This window comes from Grus americana, chromosome 1 (genome assembly GCF_028858705.1).
Source record: "Grus americana isolate bGruAme1 chromosome 1, bGruAme1.mat, whole genome shotgun sequence".
NCBI lineage: Eukaryota > Metazoa > Chordata > Aves > Gruiformes > Gruidae > Grus > Grus americana.
In genome coordinates this window covers 7,859,534-7,871,673 of record NC_072852.1, presented here as the reverse complement: position 1 = coordinate 7,871,673, position 12,140 = coordinate 7,859,534, and the positions used below count along the sequence as shown (strand labels likewise).

The 12,140-nt window shown below is 49.7% G+C and overlaps 1 protein-coding gene across 6 annotated transcripts in view; it reads left to right on the top strand.

Annotated features, from left to right (window-relative positions):
* FRMD4A (FERM domain containing 4A) overlaps positions 1-12,140 on the top strand; it is a 382,867-nt gene that overhangs the window by 366,110 nt on the left and 4,617 nt on the right. For all 6 annotated transcript variants that reach the window (XM_054813272.1, XM_054813275.1, XM_054813273.1 and 3 more), the window contains 6 exons: positions 1,136-1,364; positions 2,579-2,635; positions 3,121-3,358; positions 3,779-3,943; positions 5,777-6,636; positions 9,070-9,166. In XM_054813272.1, the coding sequence (XP_054669247.1) occupies positions 1,136-1,364; positions 2,579-2,635; positions 3,121-3,358; positions 3,779-3,943; positions 5,777-6,636; positions 9,070-9,166 (1,646 nt within the window). The remainder of the gene's footprint in view (positions 1-1,135; positions 1,365-2,578; positions 2,636-3,120; positions 3,359-3,778; positions 3,944-5,776; positions 6,637-9,069; positions 9,167-12,140) is intronic.

Genomic DNA, 12,140 nt, shown 5'->3' with positions numbered 1-12,140 from the left:
TTAATTTCCACAGCATCAGCTCTTGCAGCGTATGCTGCTACTAAATGAAGAATTTGAATTTGCGTAATGGGGATCTCCGTCAATCTGTGTCTGTCAGTGCTTGCAATCTGAACTCCCATCATTCACTAGAAGTAAAAGAGCTTGGCATTTTTTCCCTAATTTGCAATGTACTGTGTTCCCCTTTCTAGCAGACTAACACCAAAAACTCCATTGAGCCAGGAAAGGTAGCCAGATCCATTGCAGATTAGCAAGTACCTTTGAAGCTCACAGCTTGGGGTCCCGGTGCAGACCAGGAAGCTCTATATCTGCTTCTGCCTTGGCATAAATTGGCCTAAATCCCTTGACTTTGGAGGATAACTAAAAATCAGTAGGTAGCTTCCAGGGTATGCCTCATTGCACTTAAAAGCTCTGCTGAGACCCTGCAAAGGCTAATGTTGGAGACACTAGTCCTTTTTGGCATACAGCAAGCTTGCTGTTACACACTGCCCACTCTAAAATCACCCTCCTGGCTTGTAACTCAAGGAGACAATTTTCTGGTGCAATCATTTGCAGCAGCCTATAATTACTTCATCTCATACTCTCCCCTGGATTTTGATGGCCGTACACAGGGAGGAATTAGCCTGTCTTTGGCTTTTTTACCCCAAAGAGTTTGGTGGGTGCCAAGCAAACCTGTCAGGAAGGTTAAAACTGTAGCTTCGCATCAATACGTAGCACTGGTATCAAATGGCGCTCAAATATGGAAATAGGAAACAGGGAGAAGGAGCAGGTGGGAGGAAGGTGTTACCCACAGATGGGTGTCAAAGGATGAATGTGTCAGCAGTGGAGCACCGTTGAACTAAGCCATACTGAACTGCATGAAAAGCCAAACAGCACAGCAGGGTTAGGGCTGGAGCACACATCCTACTTGTATGGGTCATCCCTTCCACCAGCTGTGCTCCCAGGCTCTCATGTGAGCAGATGAAGGTGAGATGGGTGTGCTCAGGGAGGCCCTGAGATGAGGAGAGCAGCATGATCGTGGATGGCTTTGCTGATGGAGAGTCTTGGTTGGAGGCCACTGGCCAGGTTCAGGGGGAGCTTCCCCACAGCTGGTCCGGGAGAGTTTGGTGGTAGCCAGAATCCACTTGCCTTTCCCCAGGAGGCAGAGCTGGAGCGCCTGGAGAGGGAGTTTGCCATTCAGTCCCAGATCACGGAGGCTGCCCGGCGCCTGGCGAGCGACCCGAACGTCAGCAAAAAGCTGAAGAAACAGAGGAAGACATCCTACCTGAACGCACTGAAGAAACTGCAGGAGATTGAAAATGCCATCAATGAGTATCGCATCAAATCTGGAAAGAAGCCAACCCAGAGAGCCTCCCTGATCATAGATGGTAAGAGGGGCTCAGCACCCATGGCATCACCAAAGGGTCTGTGGACGGTAGGGAGCAAAATTTTTGCCTTGAACTTGTGGCTTGAGGCACAGATTTCCTCCCTCATTTTCCTTTTCCTGCTCCACGGGTGCTGGCAGTTGGGTTGTCCTCTCCCGTACCAGTGTGCCGTCAGATGGGTGTCTGGGCTGCGTGCTGTGCATTGGGGATGTGCTGGTTCACAGCACAAGAAGCAGTGTCACGCTGTAGATCATGAGCGTGTCAGGAAAGCAGACTATGACTCCTTTGTTCACCTATAAAATCGCTCTGTTAACGTCTCCTCCAGAGTGGTGCTGTACAAATGTAATTAATGTTAGCAGATTGGGGTGAGCTCTCTAGCTGAAAGGCATCTGTAAAATCAAAGTGGTAGCAGTGTCATTGCTGTGTTCAAATGCTTTTTTCTTTCTTTTTTTTTTACAATGTAATTCTCAGGGCACTTTATGGTTTACTGGGTTGTTGATTGGTTTTTCATGAAATCCATTAACTTTCTGCTGTGGTTCTTTCTCCCTTGCTGATTTTGCCCTTTCCCTTTGACTTGCAGAGCTTTTCTCTGTGCTTTTGTAGCAGGAACTGAGATTAGAGCTGCTGTATTTGTGACCTGGGTACCAAGTTGCACCGCAGACAGGGATAACAGACAGCTGTGAGGACACAGGATGGGGGAGGCAGCTCAGATGTGTGTACGCCAAGGACGTGAGAGCTTCTCCTGCTGCTACAGAGGATGCTCAGAAAGCATTTCCCTGAATTACACAGAACTGGTACCTAGCGTGAGCCTTTAGTTAGCAACAGGATGATCATTTTAAGAAGGCAGAGATCAAACCCAGAGTCCTTAAGGCCCAAGTTACAAATCTCGCTAATGGCACCATGCCATTTTGCATCCTCTGGGGAATCTCAGCTCTCTGTTGTGACTCAGTCTTAATCCCCATTAATTGAAAAGAGTTAGCAGCTCCTTGAAAGGCAGCCTGCTAGTGAAAGACCTGGCCTGCAGCTCAGCCCTCCGAGACTGAGAGTGGGCTGAGTCAGTTGTTTATAGGAATCTCACCTCTTGGCTATGTGAGGAGGAAGACGTGGGTGACTGCGGAAGGCTAAGACTCTGTGGACAAAGATCACGGTGCAGTTCAGCACTCAATCACTGTGATTCTCAGGACCATCTGACTATCTTTGTATTTTCTTCCCCTCAGAAGGAAACATCGCCAGTGAAGACAGCTCCCTCTCAGATGCCCTTGTTCTTGAGGATGGTATGTTGGCCGCTATATGTTCTAGAGGGCAGGAAGGAAGCAGGGAAGTATGTGTGAACTCCTGATTGACACACAAAATGGAGGAACTGTTCTGTGTAATAATCCACCCAGAACTCTCAGTACCAAAAACGCTCCGGACTGAGAGCGGTTTCCCCGAGTCTAACTTGTAGTCAGACATCAGGCCTGGAGCAGTGAGTATTGCTGTGGTTACTGCTCTGAATTCTTTCAAAAAACAGTCCCAGAATGCTCCCTTATTTTCTCTTAAGGTTTCAGTTGTTTTAATGCATCTTGCTGGCCATTCCCTCCCAAAATGTGAATGTCAGCCGGTGCACTTCTGAAAGTTGGGTCTTCAGGTTGCTCCTGAACGCAACCAGGGGAAGCGGGGTAAGGAAGCAGGCTCTGGAGGTGTGGTGGTGTCCCCCGGGGTTGTGCTGCCATTGGAGGTATCACACAGCCATCACCTCTCTCCCTTCTTCTCTTCACAGAGGATTCTCAGGTCACCAGCACAATATCCCCTCTCCAGTCCCCACACAAAGGACTCCCTCCCCGGCCACCCTTGCACAACAGGCCTCCTCCTCCGCAGTCGCTGGAAGGCCTCCGCCAAATGCATTACCACCGCAACGACTATGACAAGTCCCCCATCAAACCCAAGATGTGGAGCGAGTCATCCTTGGATGAACCCTATGAGAAGGTTAAGAAACGCTCCTCACACAGTCACTCCAGGTGAGCCAGCTATCTTGAAGCCCCATGACATAGACATCCTCTGCTTTCAGGAGGGATGGGTGTGAGCCCTTTCAAAATCTATAAAGTGTACCATACCGAAAGGAGAGTTTTAGGTGTTTTGGCCAATAGGTGTGTCATAAAAAGTAGGCTGCACTCACATGACTGGTGCTTGGTATCTCAATGATATTTAAAAAAACATTGAGAAAAGAAGGATGATGGTGGATCATCTGAGGGCTTTGATGGGGCTTCACCTTGACCTGCAGAAGCACTAGCTCTGGGATGCAACTCAGAGCAGCCACTGACCCAGCTCCTGCTCACCCCTACGAGATCACAGGTACATGCCTGAGATCTAGAGAGAAGCATGGGAGCCCTTTCCCCAAATTCCTGCCCAGGAACTGAAGTAGGGTGTTTGCTCTGCAGCAATCACAAGCGGTTCCCCAGCACCGGGAGCTGTGCTGAGGCAGGAGGGAGTAGCTCACTGCAGAACAGCCCCATCCGGAGCCTTCCCCACTGGAACTCGCAGTCCAGCATGCCATCAACACCAGATCTACGGGTACGCAGTCCGCACTATGTCCACTCCACACGGTAAGTCCTCCTGGCTCCACAACAATCTCCCCTTGCTTACCCTGAAATAAATATTCTTTGTTTTATCCTGCTCCCAGGATATGAATTAGTTCCCAGTTCAGGAAAGGACACAAACCAATCCTATTCACATCAGAGACTCAAGTACTGTTGCCAGTAGGGAATCTCTCCTGAACCGAGATCCCGAAATCACTTCAGATAAATGTGATCCTACCCTTCATCTCCCCCTCAAAGTAATCAAGCTTTTCTTCCACTGGGACTTTTCATGTCAGGGACTGTTTATAGGCATTACAAACCCCACACCGCTTTTAAAAGGGATGTGGTGCTACTGCTAAATTCTGCAGTAAATTCCTCCATGGATCCAGCTAGAGATAACATGTTGTTTCCTGTCTGATACAAAATGTTAGGTAGTGTTAATTCTCTCTCGTAGATAAAATGTTTGCACGTGTGTGATCTTTTGTGGAGAGAGAGCCTGTATAAAGCAATCCAAGGATCCAGGTGGCAGTGGAATAAGCCCAGGGTTGACAGAGGAAAGAGGAAGTGTGTAAGGGAGGTCATTCGATGTGGCCCAATTTGAGTCCAATTTTCAGCGGGATTTCTACAAACTATTCAGCATCATTGCTCTTTTGCTCTCGTGGCAAACTCCATGGACACTGCGGGAAGCAGAGCTGAGCCAAAGCTATGTGCAATAAGTATCCTGCCCCAAGGCGTAGTGCTAACATCATTTAGCTTGGCATAAATCAAGAGCCATGCCAACACATCCAACTTGGGCAGAGACAATGCAAGGCATTAAGACCCTGGGTTAAGTTTGTTACAAGTTTTTGGATGGGAGAACCTTTTGACAGTGCCATGTTTTGTTAACACTGGAGCTGAGCTGCGTGAGAAACGATCCTGGCACAGTGCTCGAGAACTGGCCTTGACTGGGTAGGGGCCATTTGGGTGTTTGAAACAACCATCGATCAGTCTGTGGCTCATTCATGAGCTGTGTGCCCTGGCCTTGGCCGTCCATCATGCATGTGTGTGACTCTTTGCGGGGTGTTCCTGCTCCTTGAACGGATGGCTTAAGCTCTTCAAAACAGCCAGGGTGAACAGAGACCACCCAGACTTGGCTGTGAATCAAGACTTGTAAACTTGCGATTCGGGGTGGTTGCCTGAAGGGCTGTCACCCACTGACAGTCTTACACGTGCTACCCACGGCTGGGCCCCAGTAAAACCTAGCTGCTTGACAGAGGTGACTTTTTGAAAGGCCAGTGGAGAAATCACTGCATTCTGGACTAAGTATGGGCAGTCTGTCTGTCTGTCTGTCTGTCTGTCTCACGCCAGGTGGATTCTAACTGTGCAGGGAATTCACAAGTCACTTGCAAGGGAATCCCACCACCTTTTATAGGCTAAGGTCTCAGGATTTGCAGAGCTAGAGCAAGGTGAACCTGGTAGCACAGGGATGGTGCTGACTCAAACAGCTCTGCCACGGGGCCGCACCAGCAAAGCTGGGGCTTGAGGTTCCCAGGTTTTGCCCTTCAGATGGGGTCTTTCCCAGGGTGGCAAGCCACAGAGGAATCGGGCTGGGCAAGGGTTTATATCCCACATGGCGCTGCAGACTGGATGCCACCACCAAGGAGACCACAGAGGAAAAGGAATAGGACCTAATCACCCCAAACCCTACAGCAGGGAAGCAGGTTGCTTTGCAGGCAGCAGCCCCACACAGTGCTGGGGGGTCCGGGTTTTCAGTGCCCTCAGGCTCCCTTGCCAGCAAGGCTGGCCTCCTGTGCAGAAGGGGATGGGGAGTGCTTCATCTTGTTGACTTACCAGCCTGGATTTTTCTCCTGGTACCTGCAGGTCAGTAGACATCAGCCCGACCAGACTGCACAGCTTAGCTCAGCACTTTAGACACCGGAGCTCCAGTTTGGAGTCGCAAGGCAAGCTCCTTGGCTCAGAAAATGAGACAGGGAGCCCCGATTTCTACACTCCAAGGACTCGTAGCAGTAACGGCTCTGACCCCATGGACGACTGCTCTTCCTGCACCAGCCATTCTAGCTCTGAGCACTACTACCCTGCTCAGATGAACCCCAACTACTCCACCCTGGCAGAGGACTCCCCATCGAAAGCCAGAGAGCGGCAGAGGCAAAGGCACAAATCAGCGGGCAACCTGGTCTCTTCCAATTCGGGGAGCATGCCCAACCTGGCTGCGAGGAACGGGACAGGGCACCACCGCGTCTACCTGCACAGCCAGAGCCAACCCTCCTCCCAGTACAGGATCAAAGAGTATCCCCTGTACATCGAGGGCAGTTCCACACCCGTGGTGGTGCGGAGCCTGGAGAACGACCAGGAGGGACACTACAGCGTGAAAGCACAATTCAAAACCTCCAACTCCTACACAGCGGGGGGGATGTTTAAGGAGAACTGGCATGGGGATGAAGTGGACTCCGTCAGGCTCACCCCGTCCCGCTCCCAAATCATAAGGACTCCATCTCTGGGCAGGGAGGGCCATGAGAAAGGCTCGGGTAGGACTGCCGTGTCAGACGAGCTGCGGCTCTGGTATCAGCGGTCCACGGCCTCCCACAAGGAGCACAGCCGCCTCTCGCACACGAGCTCCACTTCCTCGGACAGCAGCTCCCAGTACAGCACATCTTCGCAAAGCACCTTTGTGGCGCACAGCCGGGTCACAAGAATGCCTCAGATGTGTAAAGCAACGTCAGGTGAGAGATGGTCCTGGGCAAAGGGGCAGGAGGGATGGGGGCTTCGTGCAGCCCAGATTCATGCCAGGCATTACACCCCAGCTGGAGGGCAATGCTAGACGTTATCTGCACATTATCTGGCCTTCACATGCTGCTCACCAAGCCTGTAGGCATAACACTGGGGGGCAAGCCTTGGCCGAGACACTCATCAGGTTTTTTCCATTGAAATCATCACTTTGCAATGATGGGCTCAAAAGACAGGGAGGGACTGAAGCCCCATTGTTGCCAAGTCTTTCCTCAGACTGCAGTTGGGTTTTGGTGATGGCACTAGGGGCTGAAAGTGAAGAAACCATGGCAGGGGTCACTCTTAGTAATCACAGCGAGGGGAGTGATGAAGCAAGCAGGGGCTCAGCGCAGACGAGGAGAATGCACGTCCTAAGTGAATCACCAAAAGCATGAGAAAGGTTAAGTCGGGAGCATCCCAGCCCCTCCACCCCCCACGAAAATGTTTGAGCAATGACATCTTTGTGCACTGCTGAGACGGTTTTCCCATGCAGCTCCAGTAGCTCTGCTGATAATATCCTGAATTTCAGAGCACTTATGTTAGTGCAGTATTATGCCCCTCTGTCATGTACAGAGCTTTACACTCCTCTCTGCTGTTAATATTAGATGGTAAGAAAACAGTCAAATTCATTAAACTGAGGAGGCCACTGCGTGTTATGCAATAGTCCAAGGTTAAATATTTACTGGCCATCAGTCATCGCTGAACAAGCCAGTTTGGATAGACCAAGGACTTTTTAAAAACCTGAATCCAGCCCCGCATGGACAGGACTGCTGGTTAATCAGTTTGCACCATGCCCACCCTTCTACATGCCTCAGCCTTGGCCTGGCAGACACCATTGCTCCGGCCTGGCTTGCCACAGGCCCTCACAGCCTCCCTGAGCAGAACCACTGGTCCACCCATGCTGGCTGTTGGCCTTCTGACATCCCAGCACCGCGCCCGGTCCACAGTGACCACCAGGCTGACACGAGTGGGGCTCTGTGCTCGCTGCTGACTCTAGTGTAAAGTCAGAGAGGCGTTTTAACACCAAGCTCCTCGTGGGCCATCAACAGCTGTCTGAGAAGAGGCTGATTTCTGTGTGATGCCAACACTTGTAGGAAGCCCAGATGTGAACTAAGACACAATCAAGTAGCTGCTGCAACTCTCCCATGTCTCCATATGAAAATCTGTCTTCCCCCCTTTGATTAATGGGCATTTCTGTTCCATCCAATGCTTGAACACCGGAAATCTTTGCCTTGCTTAGCTCTGGAAACCATACCAGTTCAGTTAGGTAATCTGGAAAGGAAAATGGTGGAGTCAGGGGGGAGAGCACATAAAAACCGCTGCCAATCAGTCCGTTCCCCCACCCAGCTGGGTCTTTACATCTAAATGTGATACCTGGGCAGCACAGTGGCAAGTGTGCTCAGTAATCACAGCTTGTCATGACCAGTTGGCAGCACAGATTGGTTTTTGCGTTCAGAGTCAGCTCCAAGTTACAGCTGTGGGAGGATACTGACCTCAGGGGCTGTCGGCTCCCAGGAGCAGATTAAAATTTGTTTTTCTCTTGAAGTGTCATTTGGCAGCAGCTAAAGAATTTAACAGCACAGAAGGGGATGCCAGGTAGAAACATCCATCATTTTAGCTGATTAGCCCTAGCTGATAGGTCTGTTGGACTTCACACTGTCCTTCAAAGAGCCTCATACTTCTAGGTATATAAAATTAAATTCGGAGGGTATGGACTTGAGGAGGAGGAAAGATCAGTCAGGTGGATTTCTTAGCTAGACTCTCACTGGGGAAACTCCCCCGAGAACCACTGCCAGTGGTACGTTTTCAGTTCCACTCGCTTCTGTCTTCATTGAAGATAAGCCTTCCTCTGGTCCCACAGGGTCAGCAAAACCCAACTTCAGTTTATTACAGAAGCACAGTCAAAGGTAGTTGTAGCTTTTGAAATGTTCAGTGCTGTCTTCCTCCTCTGCACGTGAAGCAGTGTACTTGTCCAGACTGTCGTCAGTGCCAGCTCTGGCTCCTAGGGACACAGAGCATCTCCTGCCAGTCCAGGCAGTGGCAAAACCGATGAGCTGTGATGGTGGGAGAGGTGCGGTGTTTCCCAGGCAGGCTCAGGAGAGTCCGGATGGTTGTATTCAGCTGGAGGCTGGGCTGAAACAAAGCATTCCTGCAGAGCTGAGGATGGATCCGGCCCGTGACACGCAGCAGCCTGAGCACCGGGCTGGCTGCTCCTGTGCCACATTTGGGCACAGCCATCTGAGAACAGGACAAGTTCTGACTCCCAGGCTGTGTTTACTCACAGCAGGACATGTTTCTGCTGGTCTGACCAGCTGATGCTTCTAAACCACCCTGACCCTTGTGCCCTCACCTCACCGGTTATTTTTCTCCACCCTTTGGTTGTTTTTCAGCTGCCTTACCTCACAGCCAGAGGAGTTCAACGCCGTCAAGTGAACTAGCAGCCACGCCGCCGGGCAGTCCCCACCACATTCTCGCATGGCAGACTGGGTGAGTGTCTGTGGGATCGGGGTAGAGAATTCACCTCACTCGGTGCTGGTGAGAAAAACCTCCCCACACACAAGCAAAGGGAGAATGTGGGTACGGGGAACATTTTCCGGGTGCTGCATAGTCTACCCCCACACAGAGTGCTTCCAGCCTCCCACCAATGCTCTCGTAGCTGTGGAGCTCTAGTTCAGGCTGACCAAGATGTGGCAGTGCCACGTGCACCCGGCAGCACTGCTCCAAGCAGTGCCGGATCCACAGGGAAAGAAGCCTTGCAGGTTCTTCCTGCTGGGACAGTCTTCTTCCTCCAATTTTCCATATGTTGAAATAGCTCTTCTGTTTTTTATAAACCATCACGCTAGCTGTCCAGACCAAGGAGATCTTCATTGTAAAGGCAAGGTTAGATGCTTACCATATTTCTGTGTGCAGCAACCACATTTTTCTGCTAGGTTTTCCCCTAGCAATGTGTCTTAATGACTATTAAGTGCATCTTTTTTCAGCCACCACTAACTAAATGTGCTTTGCCAAAGCGTGAGTGAGTCATTACATGCAGGTTGCCATTACTCATGTATATATATAGTAATTGGGTTCTTTGGCACCTCTTTGTGAGGCAGGGAGTTCCAGGAGTGAACAAAAAGCCTTCTGCAAGCTCCTGTGGGTATTCTCTAGCAATCTCCTGTAATTCTGTCCTGCCACATAAATAAAGATCATTTCCAGATCCTGTCAAACTCAGCACGTCCCAGATTTTTGCATCTAAATTGAGTTTGGTGAGATCAGCTAGAAAGTTTCAGACTGCGGTCCTCAAAATACCATAGGCCCTAGAGTAGCAAAACAGAGATGATCCCCTGAGTTGTGAATTGGGACCGGTAACTTTGCAAACATTTCACTGTGCGGCCACTGGAAAATCTCATGCTCTTTGATTTCTTCTGGTCACTTATGAGCAAATTTGACCTCTGGTTTTACTCCAGCACTGCTCATGACTGTACTTTGAAATGAAGATGAGGGGAGCCATAACCACAACCCCCTTGGACCTACCTTGGATTTTAAATTCACACATTGGACATCCAGCCTCACATGATTTTTGCATGTGCTTCTAGTTTTAGAACAGCAGAATCTTCCTGGTCCCATTTTACAAAAAGTCAAGGGATCACAAGATTGGCAAAATGGCAGCTATCTTCAATATACACTGAAATTTCCACTATGAAGGGTTTGAGTCTAGACTCAAATCTTAGTCTCAGTCTCCATCCCAATCCCAATTCCTCTAAATATCTCCATGATGATCAGAAGTAAAACTGGTGAGCCGCCAGCTGAGAAACCTGTTTGGAAAATCCGAACTTTTCATATTTTTCCATTCAAGAAAACTCCTGCACCCTGTCTCTCACAGCAAAAATGCATCAAGCCAAATTCTCACCTAGATATATAGCTTAGGTCCTGCACCAACCACCAATGCAAAAAGAACTGGAGACAAATCAGCACTTATTTCACACCTGAGCATAACACCCAAGGTGTACGCACAAATACAGTAGGAGCAGATAAAGTTTGCCATTAGATGCACAACACAAACTCCCCCACTGCAGGACCAAGCTGTGCCCTCCCAGCACGACTCAAAAGATTGACAGTTCTCCCCAACATGTTTTTGTGTCACTAACTTTTTCTAAAGATGATTCATCAGCTTGTTTCCCCACTGGATTAATAAGCTCGTAACAATGTCTGTGTCACTTCTTTTCTTTAACATTTCCTCTCTCCTCTTTCCTCCTTTTTTGCTCTCCTTTGTTCAGAGAAGCAACAGACAACTCACCCACTATGGATGAGTCTCAGTCTCCAACCCACCAAAGTACTGATGAATAGAGGTATAGTAAGGGAACGTTTTGTTCTTTCATCCTTCTGCATTACAGTCCGTGAACACAGGGCAAATAACCGGCATCCCACTGTCCCAAGGAATAGCCCTTTTAATTTTGTGCCTGTTTGGCAACAAGGCTTCCTTCAGCTCTTGGAAGAACAACTTGAAAGCATCTCGAAGTCCTCTCTCTGCCTTTTCAGCAAGTTTGCGGCTGCAGGGCTTTCCCTTGTGAAAGAGAACTTTAGGCCAGCCCACTCTGCTATCATGCAGAGGTTGAACGGGCACAGAGAGCAGGTGGCAGTGAAAAATTTGTGGCTGGGGACATTTCAAAGCAGCGTGGGCAGAGCGCTGTGGGGAGAGTCTGGGAGCGGAGTGGCAGGGAGACGAACCCGGGTAAACAGGGACCTTGGGGGATGTGGACTGAGCTCCTGGCAGCACTCCAGCCATGGCACCCAGCACCCCTTTCTCCTCCTTCCCTACCATGATGCAGAGGCTGGTAGCAGCAGTGAGGTTTCCTGGAGCGAGAAGCCATCCTGGCCCCGTTCCTGTGGGAAGACAGAGGGGGAAGGGTGGCAGGAACAAAAAAACCTATTTTAATTAAACTGCCATCATGTCTGACACTTATTTGAATGTACAACCATTGACAGCTGGCATCTGTCAAATATTTCAAGCACAGCTTTCTAGGGGTAACCCATAAACCTTCGTACTCCAGCAGAGAGCTGGGAGACAAAAGGCTCTTTAACACGCAGACAGTGATGCCCTTGCTCAGGTTCCTCCCAGACGCCGGTCTCAGGGAAACCAGGTGGAAAACAGGACAGAGGAAACAGGAACTGTCGGACTGCATCAGATGTGAGATCAGTCCTGCGAGGCGGGGAGGGAGCTGAGGAAGGAGTGAGAACCCCACAGTAAACAGATACAAAATGCATTTCCCATTTTTGGCCTCAAAGCAATCTCTAGTTTGGAAGTTGGTTAAAATCAAAGTGCGAAGGAGAGACATAAATTCTGAATATTACTATGTAGATATAGCAGTCACTTTTCAAAATATCAACAAGATTTTGACCTCAGTATTTTCCTCTGGCAAGGAGCTATGCAGACTAAGCCAGAAGCCGACTGCGATTGGAGCTTTAAGATAAATAGCAA